At 34.8% G+C, this 18,633-nt stretch overlaps 1 protein-coding gene across 35 annotated transcripts in view; it reads left to right on the top strand.

Moving 5' to 3' along the window:
- The window catches only part of Sorbs2 (sorbin and SH3 domain containing 2), a 392,887-nt gene that overhangs the window by 275,500 nt on the left and 98,754 nt on the right, over positions 1 to 18,633 (top strand). For 32 of the 35 annotated variants that reach the window (XM_087217106.1, XM_021265020.2, XM_087217109.1 and 29 more), the window contains 2 exons: positions 13,369 to 13,418; positions 17,838 to 17,930. The exons of 1 other annotated variant lie outside the window; for it this stretch is intronic. In XM_087217106.1, the coding sequence (XP_087073232.1) occupies positions 13,409 to 13,418; positions 17,838 to 17,930 (103 nt within the window). In that variant the 5' untranslated portion in view covers positions 13,369 to 13,408. The remainder of the gene's footprint in view (positions 1 to 13,368; positions 13,419 to 17,837; positions 17,931 to 18,633) is intronic. 2 more of the 35 variants (XM_087217123.1, XM_087217122.1) reach the window with 2 other exon arrangements.

Below are 18,633 nucleotides of genomic sequence, written 5' to 3'. Positions count from 1 at the left end.
TTTCATGTATTTATTTGCTATTTCTACTTCTTTGTCTGAGAAATGCCTGTTCATTTCAGATGCCCATTTTTGGATTGGGTCTTTAAATTTGGGAGGTCTGATCTTTTAAAGTTCTTTATAGATTGGAGATAGTAGACCTTTGAGGAAGAGCAGGTAAAGATTTTTTCCCACATTGTGGGTTGTCTCTTCACACTGCTGGTGGTTTCTCTTGCTGTGAAGAAGCTTTTTAATAAGAGGAGATCCCACTTGTTGATTGTGTGTGCTAGTTCATGGGCAACTGAGGTTTTGTTCATAAAATCTTTTCCTACACCAATGATTTCAAGAGTTCTACCTAACTTCTGTTCCAACTGGTTCAGAGTTTCTATTTTAATATTTAGATCTTTAATCCATTTTGATTTTAGTTTAGTGCATGGCGACAGATATAGGTCTAATTTTAATCTTTGGCAAGTTGAAACCCAATTTTTCCAGCACCATTTATTGAAGAGGCTATCTTTCCTCCAGTGAGGGTGTTTGGCTCCTTTATTGAAGATAAGATGGCTGAGTGTGTCTGGCATAGTTTCTGCATCTTCTAAGCTGTTCCACTGGTCCTCAGGTCTGTTTCTTTGCCAGTACCATGATATTTTTATCACAGTAGCTTTGTAGTACAGTTGCAGGTTGGGAATTGTGATACACCCTGCCATGTCTCTGTTACCTAGAAATGCTTTTCCTATTCTGGGTCTCTTCTTGTTCCAAATGAATTTTTGGATTGTTTTCTCAAGATCCATGAAGTATGCTTCTGGGTTCTCAATTGGAATTGCATTAAATCTATATAGCAGTTTGGGAAGTATGGCCATTTTCACTATATTAATCCTTCCTACCCAGGAGCAGGGGATGTCTGTCCATTTTCTGATATCATCTTCAATCTCTCTTTTCAGAGTGCCATAGTTTTCAGAGAAGAGGTCTTTGATTTCTTTTGTTGGGTTGATTCCTAGGTATTTCAGTTTTTTGGATGCTCTTCTGAAAGGAACTATTTGCCCTATTTCTCTCTCAGTGAGTCTGTCATTTGTGTAGAGGAAAGCTATTGATTTTTGTGTGTTGACCTTGTAACCAGCTACTTGACTGAATTTGGTAATTAAGTCTAGAAGACTTTTGGTGGAGTTCTTGGTGTCTTCTATATATAGTATCATGTCATCTGCAAATAATGACAATTTGACTTCTTCGTTTCCTATCCTTATTCCTTTTATTTCTTTCTCTTGTCTAATTTCTGTGGCTAATGTTTCCAAAACTATATTGAACAAGAGTGGTGATAGAGTACATCCTTCTCTTGTTCCTGATTTTAGTGTGAAGGATTTCAGGTTTTGACCATTTAGTATTATACTGGGTATTGGTTTTTCATAGATGGCTTTTATCTGATTGAGGTAGAGACCATCTATTCCAATTTTTTGTAGGGCTTTTCACATAAATCCATGTTGGATTTTGTCAAATGCTTTTTCTGCGTCTGTGAAAATAATCATATGGTTTTTGTCCTTGGCTCCATTGATATAGTGTATTACATTGATTGATTTGCGGATGTTGAACCATCCCTGCATTCCTGGGATGAATCCCACTTGATCATGGTGTATGATCTTCTTGATGATCTTCTGCATTCTATTTGCCAGTATCTAATTAAGGATTTTTGCATCTATGTTCATTAGTGAGATTGGCCTATAGTTCTGCTTTTCATTTGGGTCTTTCTCTGCTTTGGAGATCAAAGTGCTTGCTTCCAGGAATGAATTTGGGACTATTGCTTCCCTTTCAATTTCATTGAAGAGTTTAAACAGTAGTGGCAGCAGTTCCTCTCTAAATGTCTTGTAGAATTCAGCAGTGAAGCCATCAGGGCCCAGGCTTTTCTTAGTTGATAAGTTTTTAATTACATTTTCAATTTCATTGGTTGATATTGGGTTGTTCAGAATTTTTAGGTCTTCTTCATTCAACTTTGGTAATTCATATGTGTCTAGGAATCTGTCCATTTGTTCTGTGTTGTCCATCTTATTGGTGTATAGGTTCTGGAAGTAGGTATTGATGATCCTCTGGATTTCTGCTGGGTCTGTTGTAATTTCACCCTTTTCATTCCTAATTGCATGGGTTTGGGCCTTTTCTTTCCTTTTTCTGAGAAGGTTGGATAAGTGTTTGTCAATTTTGTTTATTCTTTCAAAGAACCAACTCTTGGCTTCATTGACTTTTTGTATCATTCTCTTAGTTTCCATTGCATTGATTTCTCCTCTGATCTTTATAATTTCCTCCCTTGTATGAGCTCTGAGCTTGTCTTGCTCTTCTTTTTCTAGAAGCTTGAGGTTCAGCATCAGGTTGTTTAGTTGGGCTCACTCCCGTTTCCTAATAAAAGTATTCACTGCTATAAATTATCCTCATAAGAATGCTTTCATTGTGTCCCATAGATACCGATATGTTTCATTGTCATTGTCATTGTCATTTAATTGAAGGAACTGTCTGATTTCTTCTTTAATTTCCTCTGTGACCCATTGGTTATTCAGAAGTGTGTTGTTAAATTTTCACATGTTTATGAAATTTTTCGAGTTTCTTTTGTTATGGATCTCCAATTTCATCACACTATGGTCTAATAATATACACAGGATAACTTCAATTCCTTTGTACTTACTTAAATATGTTCTATGTGTGAGTATGTGGTCTGTTTTGGAGAATGACCCATGTGCAGCTGAGAAGAATGTGTATTGTGATTTTGTGGGGTGGAAGACTCTGTAAACATCTGTTAAGTTCATTTGTTCAAGAGTTCAATTGTGTTCTAGTATTTCATTACTTATTTTTTCTCTAGTGGATCTCTCTATTTGTGACCGTGGGGTGTGGAGGTCCCCCACTACAATTGTATTAGTGCATATATGACTTTTCATGTTTGTTAGTATTTGTTTTATATATTTGGGCCTACTAGTGTTTGGTGCATAGATATTTGTGATTGTCATCTCTTCCTCTGGGATTCTTCCCTTTACAAGGATGTAGTGTCCTTCTTCATCTCTCTTAATCAGTGTTGGTTTGAAATCTACTTGATCTGCCAAGAGGATAGCTACTCCTGCTTTTTTTCAGGTTCCTGTCGCATGGAGCATTGTTTTCCACCTTTTAACTTTCAGTCTATGAGTTTCCTTTTGAATTAAGTGTGTTTCTTGTATGCAGCATATTGTTGGATTTTGCTTCTTGACCCATTCTGCCAGTCTATTTCTTTTGATTGGCGAATTGAGACCGTTAACGTTGATAGTTATAACTGAAATGTTTTGACTTATCATTGCCATGAGTTTTTCTTTTTGTTGGGTTCTCACCCTTTCCATTTAATTTCTTGTCATGCCAGATGGGTTCATTCTACTTTGCTTCTTGGGGTTGTAATCCTCAATGTCTGTTGCTAGGATATTGTCTAAAATTTTTAGGAGTGCTGGTTTGGTATTCACGAAGTTCCTAAGGTGCTCTTTGTCATGAAAGGATCTTATTTCTCCATCCATTTTGAAAGATAGTTTTGCAGGGTACATCAATCTGGGTTGGAGGCTGTTTTCTTTTAGGGCTTGGAATATGTCACTCCAAGCTCTTCTTGCCTTGATGGTTTGTGTTGAGAAGTCTGCTGTGATTCTGATGGGCTTTCCTTTGTATGTGATTTGTTTCTTTTCTGTAACTGCTTGTAGAACTTTGTTCTTCTGTTGTGTTTCTGGAATCTTAACAATTATATGCCTATGTGTAGATTTTTTTTGATCAAGGCTATTTGGAGTCCTATATGCCTCACTTATCTGTATGTCAAGCTCTTTTCTCCTGCTTGGGAAGTTTTCTGCCATTACTTCTGTGAAGAGTTTTCTTATGTCATCTGCATTCTCTCCTGTTTCTTCTTTGACTCCAATCAGTCTTATGTTATTCTTCTTTGCATCATCTAGCAGCTGCTGGATTGATTTCTCATGTTTCCTTAAAATTTTGAAGCAATTTTTCTTTTCCTTGTCATTAATTACAATCTTATCTTCTATATTTGAAATTCTGTCCTCACATTGGCTCATTCTGCTGTGTAGGCTTTCAATGGAGTTTTTCATCTCCTAGAAATCTATTTGCATCTGTTTTATGGATTCCTTTTGTTTCCTATGTTGGGATTCTATCATGTTCCTCAGCTCCTCTCTCGATTTATTAATCATGTCTTGCAGTAGGAGCACAGTCTCTGCTGTTATCTGCGAAATTATGTCTGATTTCATTTTTTCCAGATCCCCTTTTGTTGCCAGTTCAGTGGGTCCAGGTGGTTGAGTATCAGAGTGTTCCATCTCATTTCCCTTTGGGGTTGCTGTAGGTGATCTGGAAGTCTAGTTTTGGGATTTATTTACATGTCTTCTCATTTCGACCTGGGGTAAGGGGGTGGTGCTGTTGGCACCTGCGCGGCTGACCTCCTCTGAACTGAGAGAGGTGGGACAGGGGCCAGGAGCACTGGGAGTGACAGTGGCCCAGAAACCCCTTCCTCTGGGCCAGGAGCAATGGGACAGCAGCTCAGAAGCCCTTTCCTCTGGGAGGGATGGATGGCTACCCAAAAGCCCCTTCCTCTGCACCGGGAGCAGAGGGCTAGATGGTGGCCCAGAGGCCCCTACCTCTGGGCCTGGAGCCTCATGACCCAACTTTTCTAAAGAAAGAATAGACTGTTGAAATTTTTGTAGGTTATGATTCAATTTTTTTTTTCCTGTAACCAAAGTGTGGAGTAGCAGTTATTCTCATGAAAAATAACTTAAATGTCATCGTATTTCCCATTGTCCTATAATTTTCAAGTGATGATAAGATTGGTTCAGCCTGTAAGAAAATGTGATGAAAATATTGGTTAGAAATACAATGTGCTTAGCTTCCATAGCCCCGTTTCCTCAAAGTCAATAGAATTTACTCTTTAAAACATGAGCTACTGCAAATGAATCTAACATTTGGAATGGTAAACTGTATTTGTGATTTACGTTTTTAAGTTTTTTTCTACCATAAACTAACAACAAAACCAAAAGATTGGTAATTTTAGTCACCCCTATTGTCTGTACTAGCACTCACGATGAGAAAAATAATTTTAAAAAATTTGGTGATAATTTATAGACTGATGTTTCAGAATTTTTTGTGTGGGTATAGATTTATAAAGTGGATATTATCTTAGGTACAAATTCTAAAATTGAGAATCTCAGTGGAAAGACTCAATATAATATGAAAAGGTATGTTAAGTGCAAATGATCTCTATATCTTATTTCTGGAGTGAAGTAAATTAGGTAGCTAAAAGGAAAACTGTGGATGCTGGCCTCAACTTGTGTGGACACATCTTGATGCTTTGAGAATGATGAATCTTTAACATTACCTCCCTTCTGTATTTCAACATGTGAATGAGTGATTAAATACTGCCTTCCACCTAGATTCTGCTTGTTATACACAATCATGATACTAAGCATAATGATTTGCATATAAAAAATCAATAGATATTTTTGACTAATATACCCTTTCTAGATTTAGGAAACTCTCATACTATAAAAAATTCTCATACTATAAAATTTTTTTAAACAAGTCTTTCTTTTTTATAAAATAAAAACTTTGGCCCATAGAAATGAAGTGGTTTGACCAGCACACATTCACTGCTTTCGTGGTGCAACAACAAAAAAAAGTGTAACAATCTTAAGGGCATGCACCTTAAAATTCCTAAAACCTGGTCTATTGGATCCTGACTCTGATTCTGACTTTTGAAGTAACCACTCCTACAAGAAAGACAGTTGCTCACTTTTTGAATCATCCATATCTTTCCTCCCAATATAAAAAAAAAATTCTTACACTCCAACTCTAATACAAGAAAGGCAGACGGCCGACATTCCAATAATAATAATTCATATTGGAAATTTTCTATGAACTATCATAGTGATCACTCTCTTCAAATATATTGAGCTTTAATTAATGTAACCAAACAGTTTCTGGGTTTTCATTACCAAATGCTCTAACATAAACAAGGAAATCCTTGCGCATTCACTTAAAAAGAAGAAATGATAGTGAAGTCAATGACTATTAGATTTGGTCATGAGGATGTTGGGCAGATAACAGCCTCTACCTGTGAACCTGCAAGAGAAGCATCTCTGAATGCTGAGGTAGAGCCCTTGTGACCAAGGTGCCCAGTTGGGTATTAAGATAATCCATGACCCTGTACCTCAGCGGAAGTCTAGACTAGAGATGAAATGAGATTGCCCAGAAGAGGTCATGTCCTACTGAAGTTGGGAACTTAAGAGAAGATCTTTTCTGCTACAAAAGTACAGGAAAATGAGAATTAAGAGTTTGTTTCTATAGATAAAAGTGGAGAGATCTCTAATAAGGGTCAAATGAAAGAAGATTTGACTTTGCATGTTAAGCTATTCCTAACAATCTCCTTTGCCAACCATTTCTAGATTTGACTACCATGTCAAGTAAGTAGGGGTGTTATAAAATGACAAGAACTTCATTCCAGTAAGGTTCACTGTTATCCAATGTATAATTCAAGTATAAATTTGTATGTTGTTTTTCTTGTCTATTTTTGTTGGATTGAGTGAAGTGAAAGTTTTAGCTTTAAATAGTGACAGGGTATGAAGGACTATATTAGGTATAAAATATGAATGCTGGGAATGTATGAACTGGGTAAGAACTAGAAATGATGTCATTTGGGTTGGCTTTTTGCTGAACAAAAGGGCAATAGATATCGAGTCCCAATTTGTTGTACTATTCAAGGGCCTTAACACCCTGAGTTCTAGGATGGACCTGTTTACACTCTTTTTGATGAGAGTTGTAAACAAAACTGTTAAAAACTCAGCACTGAGAAACAGTCTCATTTGGATGAGTCCTGTTTCTTAAATTCAGGTATATTTTTAAAGGTGGATTGAAGATTCTAGCTGCAGCTGTTTTCCATGCCTTTTCTTGTCAATTCAAAGCACAAATGGAGGTTATTTGAGAGCAATAATCCACTTGGCTTAGTCTTCTGAAAGGAGAAAAATATCCAAGTGCATGTCAATAATTTTTCTTATTGCTGCTAATACTGTTCTGACTGCTCACCATAATGTTGCTACAAAATTGTCCTGTGGTCTCACCTAGCTCCCCTTCAGTATTTGATGACAGCCTCCAAAACCTGGATAGACTCACACCCCTGACCAGTTAGCACATAAATGAACACAGGAGACATTTGTAAAGTGAAGCGACTGGGCCTTGTTACACCCATCAAAGCAGGATCACAATCTCTCTTGATTTATACAGCCACGTTTCATTTATATCTTGACTTAGTAATGCAATTTTTAAATAACTATATCACACTGAGTCTACAGATTTAGTTCATATAAATTTCTAAAAAGTCAATCTCTTTATGAAATTTGGTTTAGCCAAATGGCAGGATTTCCTATGTATCACTGCCAAAGTTGATGTGTTCAGTATCATTTGTTTTTCTACTTGTTACTCTTCTCTCCTGTGTATGCCTCCTGTAGAAACAATAAGCATGCTACATGCAATTTTATTTTTTCCTAAAATAAGAATATCAAAGATCTATGCCAGAAAATGAAACTCTCATTCATGATTTTTCGTTCACCTATGATCCCACCTGACACTTTACATTTACTATATGAGGGAATTTTGTAAAATCCTTGCTAAAATCAAGTGAACCCATTCTTGCACTCTAAAAGAGTAGTAGTGGCTTACTATTAACCAATAACATTGCATTTCTGGTATCAGAAGTAAATATCAGTGAAAATAGAATATATCTGTCCAATATTAGCTGTTCAACAAAAATATCAAAGATTTAAAATTTAATAAATTCTACACTTCTTCAAAGACAGTATTTGTCCCCATTGGTCCATTGTTTCCTTCATTGGAATTCCTAAAATGAGTCAACTTTCCTTAAGTTGTACATGAAGTAATTTAAGATATAGTTTCAGTCTGGATAAACACTGTAAGAAATGAAAATTTAAAATCTAAGACTAAAAGACCAAATTGGAGCAAATTTTAATTACACTCCTGTCTAAAATTCTACATAGCAAGCAGAGTTTCACCATTACATGCCTGAGACACATAGAAACACACATTTATGATAATATTGGCAATATACAATAAACTTTGGCACTGTTAAGCTATATAAATATTTTTTCAGGTGTTCAGGAAACAAGTGTACTAAATCAAAAGAAAAATATTTCTTTCTTAATAATCAATTAACAATAAGCAGGATTATTTAACTGTAGTAATTTCATAAAATAATGTTGCCATCAAAACACCTTTAGACAAGCATGGTTCTTAAAATTCTGAGGTTTTCAGAAAAAAATAGCAATAGCTTTTGTTCTGGGCTTAGTAAACCAGAATAATCCCTTACATTTGGACTTGTGTACTAATTGGACAAAAAGGATCCTTGTCACAAGCAACTATTATTTCCCTTTAATCATAGAGGAATAAATATATGGTCCTACGTTAGCAGCCCCAGTTTTATTCATCCAGTAGTTTAACCTTCAAGCACAGTTCTGATATTTTGTTCTTACACTAAGCCCTACCTCATATGATTCAGCCTTTAGTTAGCACTCTCCGGTTATGGTTTTTTTTGGGGGGGGTTCCATTTAGTTTATTGGTACATTTTAGGTATACAATACAGTTACATTCATCATTGGGATCTTGTACCATTACATGATGTTCTTATTTTTTCCCCATTCTCCTGTCCTCCCTTCACCTCCTCCACCCTTCCCTATTTACAAAGACTTTGTTTCCATTTTTTCCTTTTCTCACAGTTTTTCCTTTCCCTTCTTTCCTTTCCCCTACCCCTCCCACTTCCCCTATTCCTTTAAACATTTTCTTCCTATTTCACAATATCAGTTATACATTTTGATCCTTATTTACACTTTCAGTTTTTCACATCAGAGGAACTATTCGGTATTTACACATGTATGTCCTATTTATTTCACTTAAGAGTATGACCTCAACGTGCATTCATTTAGCTATAAATGTCTCTAGTTTCTCATTCTTTATGACTGTACTCCATTTTATAAAAAACCACAACGACATCTTCTTTATCCAGTCTCCAGTTGATGGGCACTTGGGCTGTTTCCAAGCTTTAGTTATTACAAACTGTGCTGCTATAAACATGGGTGCACATATATCGCTGTGGTATGATTCTTTTAATTCTTTTTCTCCGGTTATGTTTTGAGGGGGTGGGCTTGAGTGCAAACATTTTAATATACTTTAAGGGAAGTTGCATGTTCTCTGCTAAGGTCAAGAGGGCTTGCCTGCTTTTGAATGCCAGCTTGTTACTATTGTATGTTGGCACAATCATTTCTCTTGTCCTCAAATAGCTAACTTCACAAATGAGGTGAGTGACCTAAGGTTTCTTTCAGGGTTGGAACTTAAAAAATAAAATACACATAAAATGATATTTCTCTATTCCTATCAAAACATTGAACATTTGCCTCTACTTGAATTCTAAGTATGAAATATACAAAATTTAGATAAAAATCAGATGATTTGTGACATCAATATATAAAAATTAAAATGGAAGATTTAAAAATTAAAAGTTGGGGGAACTTAAAAGCATGACTTAAAAAGATGGTTCTTCCAAACAATCAAAGATACCCCCCTCAAAATAGAAATTATACTTCTCTGTATGATGGTGGGAAAAAGAGGAGAGACTTTCACTGCATGAACCAGGCAGGAATGGCTGCCATCAGGATGTTACCACTTGGCAATTTGTAACACGATTCATCGTGTGACACTTTATAGGCATTTCTGTTCCTCCTACCATCACTTTGGGTTATAAGCTGTCAAGTGTAATGGGAAAGATTTTTAAAGTGCTAATGATCACAACCTTTTACTGTCATTTTCCCTTAGATTCAGTAACTTTGACTGAAGCAGAGGCAAGTATTTTATTCAACTATTTCCTTAGGTCTCCTTATGTTCACTGCGATGTCGGAAAAAAAAATTCAGCCAAATGAACTATTCACTTAACGAATAAAGAAAATCTGCCTGGAAAACAGAACTCCTTCTCCATTTCAACATGTTGCTAAATTGAAAATGGGATATTTGAGAAATGAGAGAATCCATACAATTAATCTAATAAACCATGTGGCTTGCTTTCATCTAAAGCAACCCTATAATGCTCCATATATTTTCAGGGGAGTCTAGGTTATTTTATTAGGATGTAACCAAAGGTGAAGGTCTGCTTAAAAATATCTGAAATTTTGATGAATAGGAATGAATCCAGGCCTGCTTGGGTCTATGGTCCATCTGCATTAGTGTGTATTCTGTTACTAACACACAGACTGGACAAGTTATAAAGAAAAGACATTTAGTTTGGTTCACAGTTTTAGGGGTATAAGGTTTCGGGGCCACACCTGGTGATAGCCTTCTTGTTGGCAGCCTGGGTTACATAGCAAGTTCAAGGCCAGCCTGAACTAAGTAGTGGGACTTTGATTCAAAAAACAAAACAAAGAAGAAACCAGTGACCTCCTGTTCTTTCATTTCTTTAGTATTGGTGGTAATAATTTCTCCTTGTTCCTAGAAATTATTTTGAATGTGTTCTGACCTGGGCATACATGTATAATTGCATCGAATAATTTGACTTCTGAATACGATGTGCCTATATTCAGGCACTATTTGTTCTGGAATAGTGGGAAGGATGTAGTGTTCATGGACAATCATGACCTTACTATTGACTGCGATAATTTTTGTACAAAGGCAGAGGAGGCTGTGAGCTGGCGTCGCATACAGGCTGCAAATTTAAAGAAAGTATTCAGAAAAGGCTTTGAGGTGGATTTCAGTGTTTCTAAACTCAGGGACTATAAAGAACAAAATAAACTACTTGGTCATTTGACCATATTTCATTTAGCATCTATGAATTCTTCTCATCTTCCTGCAGTTACAGAGAGAAAAAGAAGTACATTCCCACATTGATTACCTAGGGCAGATTGTCCAGAAAGAGTGGTGCAAATGATCCCAATTCTAAGTAAATACATAATTCAAGTTAAAATCCAGGGCATAACCTTAATGTGAATCACATTTTATTTTCAGGTTTAAAATATATCTATTAAGAAACCTAACATCCCACAGTGTTTTCTTACCACATAGACCATATGCCTTTTCTTCTGACTATGTGAACTGCAAATAGATTAATCTCAAATAGTCATAGCGATTTACTGAATCCAAAATATTCCATGGAAAATCTTTCGGGGCAATTCTCTCACATTAACAGAACTAAAATTTATGTCCTCTAGTTTTATAGATGAACTTGGTGTTTAAATTCAGGTCTACAAAAATAAAATGATTTATTCAGAATTCTTGATGATCAAAATTGGGGAAAGCATTTTGCTTTTACTCCTCTTCAAAGGAAGATGCTGGATAATCAAAGGACTCAAGCAGTCTTGTAAGACAAAGTCATGTTGGTGCCCATGAATAAACAATCAAACCTTTAGGCCCCCACTCAAGAGTTAAATTATCCAGTCTATTCTCCCAAGCACATCTAGAAGAAAGGCTTTTCTGCTCTATTCAAACATAATGAGGTGTCTGGGAATTGAAAGAAATTCAGGTAGAATTAAAAGACTGTGGACATGAAGTTATGTTGTTGCCCAGGCATGAACAACCAGTACAATCTATTGCCACAGGCATATTGGGAACAAAGTTTTCTCTGGTTCTTAAGTAAAACAAATACATTGCTATCCACAAAGTAGAATACATACAAATTTGTTTTTCATATAAAACTTTGACAAGGACTCAACATAAGTAAACTGGGCCCCAAACAAAAATTGAAAATCATTTTGCCACCCTAATGTAATGCTCTGCTGTCCATCTTCTGTGGTTCAGGGTACTGTATTTTATGGTCAGTCTACATAGTCTCGATCCTGGTTCAATTCCAATTTAAGACAATACTTGAAATACTGTCTTCTTCCAGTAGATGCAAACCTTCTAGGAATTTGATGCTTTCCAGAATAACTAGTGCTTGTTATGTAAGTACAATAAAAGACACTTTTTCAGAACAGAAGAGATTAGATTCGCTTTAGTTTAAATTGTCTAAAGAGTTCTCAGTCATGAATTTGTTAATGGCTTTTGGACAAATAAGGGAAATAGAATCATGCATTTTTATTTGTCACCCAAGAAGCCTTCTGGTTTCAGGTTCTTCTTGAGAGCTCAATCACCTTGCCCCTTCTTTTAACAACTTGGAAAATGTCTTGCCTGATTAGGAAGTTAGTCATTTCACATTTTGACATCTAAAACAATGCAGAGTTTTAAAAACCTCACAAATTACATTCATAAGTAATAGGATACATCACTTTAAAGACAAAAAGCTCAAGGATTTGTGACGCCTGTCTTTGTTCTCCTTAATCCTATTTTACTTTTTGAGTGTCAGACATTTTGTAAATATCTGCATTTTGGATTCAAACAATAAGTGTTGATCATTAATCCTCTAACTTGGTATGAAAACACTATTATAGCAGGTTTTGTGCTCTGAAAGTTAGCCTTCCTTCTGTGTTTGGCATTTTGTTTGTCTGTCAATATTACTCCAGCCCAAATACTGTCTTTGCCATGTAGTTATAAAACCTAAACCACTATAAACATAAAGTGTTGCCTAGTTCCAAAGGAGTGATCAAGTAAAAGTTGAAAATGTCCTTTCAGTCTTCATTTTCTGGAAATTGTTTAGCCCTTCTTGTTTTAGAAGTTGCCTCAGCCCTGGTCACAGACATCCCCTGAGGCAACTTTTCCATTTATTTTGTCCATTTAAGGTTAACATATTAGGAGTTTTGATACTGAGAGATTAAAATAAAAACATTGGAAGGAACTTTCTCAAAGCTCCTGTGCCGACCCCTGCCTTCCTCCCTTGCCTCACTAGCAACCCTTTCTTACCAGCAATATTAAGGCTGTCCAGCCCAGTGTGTAGAAAGACATATGACATGTTCCAGAAAAAATAAAAAAGATAAACATAGAAACATGCTTGCTTATTTGTATACACTGAAAAATAAGTTAAACTTTATTATAATAAAGTTTTCTTTGATCATTTTCTAAAGTAAATTAGACTATGAAAATTGATTCACACTGGAAAGTTATACTTAACCAATGATCCTCTCAGGTTTAAAGAATAAAAAGCATTCCTATAAATGTTTGTAAGAGAAATTAAATTTTAAAAAATGAAAACTCTTCTCCATTTTCATCCATTAAATGGTGACCATTAAACAAAAATATAAGTTTAGGACCAGGGGACCAAGAATAAATTAATTTAACGAATAGAATTATAAATTTTGCCCACCTTATTAAACCTTGATTTAAATAAGACTAACAGTAATGTAACATTAAGTTACAGGTACATCAAAAGCAAAAGCACACTTTCACAATATTTTGATCCACATACTAGTGAACAAATTATGCATCATTTTTTTTCTACAGGAAAACTGAAGACTTTACTAACAAACTCTCCAAGGTCAAAATGAATACAGGTATGCTATCTCTGTTAGTTTTAAACTCTTTAGCTCTGCTCTCTAAAAATTATGTTGGCCCTGAATCACTAGTTTAGGACTCTGCTGATTCTAAATGTGATATGGAGTTTCTGATTAAATGTAAAATCTAGATTTATTACTTTATTTCATTGTCTTTGTGCTCTGGTCTGTAGCCCTCAAAGGAAGAGCGTTTTGTTCTCTTGACTACTCTTACTCCCTTTATCCCTAATCATATTTGAAACTGCCTCCTGTAAATGTTAGGAATTGTATGTATGCATTTGAAATCTGTCACTTAAAATAAGTTCAAAGTCAAGTTGCTCTGGTGAAAGTATTTAAATATTTCCACTCTATAAACTCTTTACGTTGACAAAATCAGTGGATAGAATGCCAAAGCTTCATCAAAAATCAGCTTAATTAATTCATAGTCACAATACACATAAAGTCATAAGCATTTTAATTTTAGATGTGAAAATAGTATCTCTAAATAGCTTAGCATCAATACCTCTGAAGTCTGTATTGTATATATTTTAATTGTAAAAATGTTGCTGATAATGCTATATACATATAAAATATAAATGTTTCCATAATAGAAATACTTCAGTTCATAATTTCTCCTTCACTCCCTACCCTCCCAAATTGTATATATGGTATTCTTATATAAAATAATTCAGGAAAATAACTTTGTCATTGAAATTGTGTCACTTGTTTTTACATACTACATTTTCCTATCTACAAGTGATTGCTGGAAAATTGTCTTAGCCTATTACCCAAGTCAGAAACAAAAGCGCATGGCTTAGGATATTTTCACATAAAGCCCATTGCCTTTTGCTGTCTCTTATTATCAAAGTGCCTAGAGGAAGGATTAACATCCCACTGGTGAGAGCAACGTCTAATCCCTAGATCATATGTACAAACATGTGCCATATCCATCTTTCTATAGCAATACTTTTAGCAGAAACCCACTCCAGCTGGCCTCAGAGAATGCTCTGTTGACTGACTTCTGAGAATGTAGGCATTAGGCAAGGTGAGGGTATTGGTGTAGGTGTGTAGAGCAACAGGCAAGATGAGGGTATTGGAGACATAAAAGGGAGGCTCAAAAAACAAGAAGAATGATGACTCTAGAGCAGCAAGTAAAGGCATTTTGAAAATGAATGTCAGAGTCAGACATGGAAAATGAAATAAATATTGTTAGGCAAAGAAAACTGAAGAAACTAAATAGAATATAAAGCTCACAGGGGGACTTAGATGAGGCATGCTGCAAAACTACAAAGTTGACCCAGGAGAATGTCTGCATGAGGGAGTCATAGTCACTGATTGCACTGAGCATAATCTTGAAGATTTAAGTTGAGCATAATTTCTCAATATTCCTCATTTTATAAATTTTCCTGTTATAAGCCCATTATTACAGGCATATATGATTATACAAAACATAATGCATTCATGTGTAATATATTGAATAACTGATCTTCCTATTCATATAATTCAATCACTAATAACAAAGTAAACACTAAATAATTTAAATATGCTTAGGTCTCTGGAAAAATATGAATTTAACCTTCCAAACCATCCTCTCATATATAGGGAATGAACTTTACTCTAGATAAAATGCTGATTTGGATAGAATTATTTGGCCTATTTGGGTGAATTTACATATATATGTGAGATATATTCAAACCTATGCAAAACTTGAGTAGAAGTCACTGAAACCTTTTGTTTAAAATTTCAAAGTAATACTATAATGTTCCAATAAAAACATACCATTTTAAACAAACAGATACATCTACTGCTTTAGGAAATGGAAGTATTGTTGCTGTGTTTAAAAAATGAAACAGGAATTAGTTCCTAAGTAACTAATTAATAAAATTGGCCTCCATTATCTACCTCTCAATCACTAAAGTGTTGCATTACTACTTTGAATTTCCATATATCAGTCACTATGCTTTTAAAAAAATTATTTTAAATCTTATCTTTGCTTTTAATCAACTACATAAGAAACTAGCCAGGGTTAGTAAATACACAAAACATGTTATATCTCCTAGGTCTTGTGATCCATTATTTTCTAAGGCATAAGATGTAGTTATTGAAGAAAAGAGAAAGGACATCCAATAATTCAGAGAATATGATTTACCCATATGAGTGTTTTCTAGCAGTGAAAACAATTTCCAGGGGCCCTCCAGGTGGGTAACCCATGAAGGCTTCGGGTCATGAATGAGTACAAAGATGAGCCCAGCCTTAAAGTTCTTGACAATGGACTGAAGTATGAAAGGCACCAGAGAGTATCAATTCCTACATAAGTGGACACAGAATTTAATGCATTCACCATTCCTCCAATTTCACAAAACCCCAATTTTTGAAATAATCTTTTTAATTGATGTTAATAGAAATATTCTGCATTTCCTTGATCTAGGCTGGCAGCTGACTAAATCACATAAATTGTTTAGCCCAAATATTACCAAACTTTCTTGGTTTATAGTGACAAATGTCTCAGTGATTTTTTTTCATGATGCATCTAAGCCAAATGCAATACCTAGCAATTTTATTCTTAAGTAATTAGGTACAAACAATTTAACCACTCCATAATTACTTAGTGAGTTAACCAATCACCCTGGATCCTTACACTGTGGAATTTTCTTTTTATCTCTGCTTATTTTCAGATATTCAGAATTAAAATAATAGAAAAATAAAATCACTCTTAGAGTGATGTCAGCCTTCACTTTTAACACCCCTGACTACCCACCCCTTTTAGACCAGTCAGTAGCTACTAGATACTCTATATTCAATAACATTATCTCCATTTTAGCAGACACATTTGCTTCTCGTAGCTATTTTTGGCTTGTCAAATTTGTTAGAATGCTTTTGGTGCCTCTCTGAAAGGTAACTCCAATGTAAGTTTCTACCATTTGTATCTTTCTCTTTTAATTCTCTATTATAAATTTTGATTCATTTGGCTTATTGTAATTTAATGTTTCTTCAAGTTACATTCTGTCGAATTATTTTGTATATTAAGAAATTGTCATTTGGAACGTATATTTTAAGATACATTTTACATAAAAATAATTTCATCACTTTTGAGGACATTACTAATTGTGACTTTTACCAATAATTAATTCAAATCATATTTTCATGTATCTTTACTAATCACAATTATCTTATGGTTAATAAAAAACTAAATACTTTTCCCTATGAAATAAAGAAAAAATAAACAACATGTGTCAATATGTAATGATCATGTTATCTATTGGCGGTTACATTGTCTTTTTGTCATAACCTTCAAAAGCAATTTATGCTATTTTGACTTAATGAGCAAAATGATAGGAATGAGGAAAACTATTTATTGTACATGCTATATTACAAAGGAATGTGGAATGGAATGGAATCTATTCATAAATATTCATTAATTTTTTAATTTTAGGAGACTTATCTTCCAAATTTAGAAGTCTAAACTTCTCACACCACACAAATAGCTGATGTATTTGCAATTATTTTACTTAACTATCATGTTTAAGTGTAAATACAGTATAGCTCATGATATACATATTATTTAAACATAGAAAAAGCAATAAATCAGTTCAAAATTATAGTTTGTATATTTCAATGCTGTCTCTGATTTCAACTAGGTTAATTTCCATAACTTTTGACGAACATGGGATCTCCGTAGTGCTAAGTGTTTCTTTATAAATTATATATCATAAAACATATCATGCCTATGTCAGTTAATAACTATTTTTAGGTACTGAGAATCAAACCCAAGTCCTCATGCATGCTAGGCAAGTGCTTTACCACAATAACTTTTATTTCAAAAGTTATTCAAACTACCTTTAGGAATCATAATAGCTAGAATACAATGCAACCTGAATGATTAATACAAAAGTATATTATACTACAGCTTTTAACCTAGGAATATACATAATACAAAACTTCAAAAACTAGCTAAGTGCTTATAGACTTAGTATGTGTTGAATATAAATGACACAAACACAATTAACTTCTGTGCCTGGGTTTTAATTTAAAAAAAAAAACAGAGCCAGGCATGGTGGTACATGCCTATAATCCCAGAACTCAGGAGTTTGAGGCAGAAGGATGGTAATTCAAGGCCAACCTGAGCAATACAACAAGTTCAGTCCTGCCCTGGACTACATAGCAAGACCCTTTCTCAAAAAAACATAAACACCAAATGTCAAATATAAAAGTTTTTGTCCTTTTTCTAAACCAATGGCATCTGTTTCTGAAACAGACCCCTGTTTTGTTTTGTGCTTTATTTTGGAGATGGCTGTGAAATTTGCAGATGTACTCCATGGTTACTAATTCTGACTGTTCATCTTTCTCATGAATGTCTGGCACATTTCACTTAAAATGCATGATATTGCATGTGCTTTCTCTGTTGCCTTGGCCTCTGCTATATCATTTTTTTGCTTCCAGACAGCGGTGGGTGTGCTCGCAAACGTGCTGCCATGTCTGTTACGTTAACATCTGTGAAGAGAGTTCAAAGTTCTCCAAACCTATTGGCTGCAGGTATAATATCACTAACTCACAGAATGTCACACTTGAATGGCTTTACCTGACCTCTCTCTCTCTCTCTCCATAAGTATTTTGATTGGATGAGTATAGCGGCTGTAAATATCCTTTGACAACTTTTTATTTTTCTTGTCCCTAAAATAGCCTCTATCTCTTCTGGTTTTGTTCTAAAAATAAAAAACCAAAGGAAACTGATATCTAGTAGAAAACATTTAAAAATCTAACTAGAAACAGCAGTCATTTGCCAAAAATATATTGAGTAACTTCAAGTGTTAATAACTATTTAAGTTTTTGTTACCTCATGAAATAAAGTAACATAATACTCCATTAAGATAACTCATGTGTTCTTTGGGGGACCCAAAGAGTCAAGAAGAGAGAATTTCTGTAAAGTGAATCTTAAGTAGGTTGCTTCTTCACCAAAAATTACAAAAAAAGAATAATAAAATATTAGTTTTGAAGAAGACCTTAACTTTCCTGTGGTCCAATCAGCAAAAACCCTTCTAATATATCAAAATCTTAGTCAATTAAAATTAATATGATAAAAATACAAGCTAGAAAGTAAGGGAAGGGATGACACTTCATATCCACTGAGGTGGGTCTCTTCATAATAAATATCTATCATGACTTAGCCAAGACTGAAGGCACAGTCTGCATCAGGAGGAGGCTGCTGATAAGGAAGATCTAAGCAAGCCCGGCAAAG

The sequence above is a fragment of the Heterocephalus glaber genome, unplaced genomic scaffold, assembly GCF_053883595.1.
Source record: "Heterocephalus glaber isolate CG9 unplaced genomic scaffold, H.glaber_assembly_v1.0 deba00001461, whole genome shotgun sequence".
NCBI classification, from domain to species: Eukaryota; Metazoa; Chordata; class Mammalia; order Rodentia; family Bathyergidae; genus Heterocephalus; species Heterocephalus glaber.
The sequence above is the reverse complement of the archived record's forward strand: the minus strand, read 5'-3'. Positions and strand labels throughout refer to the sequence as shown.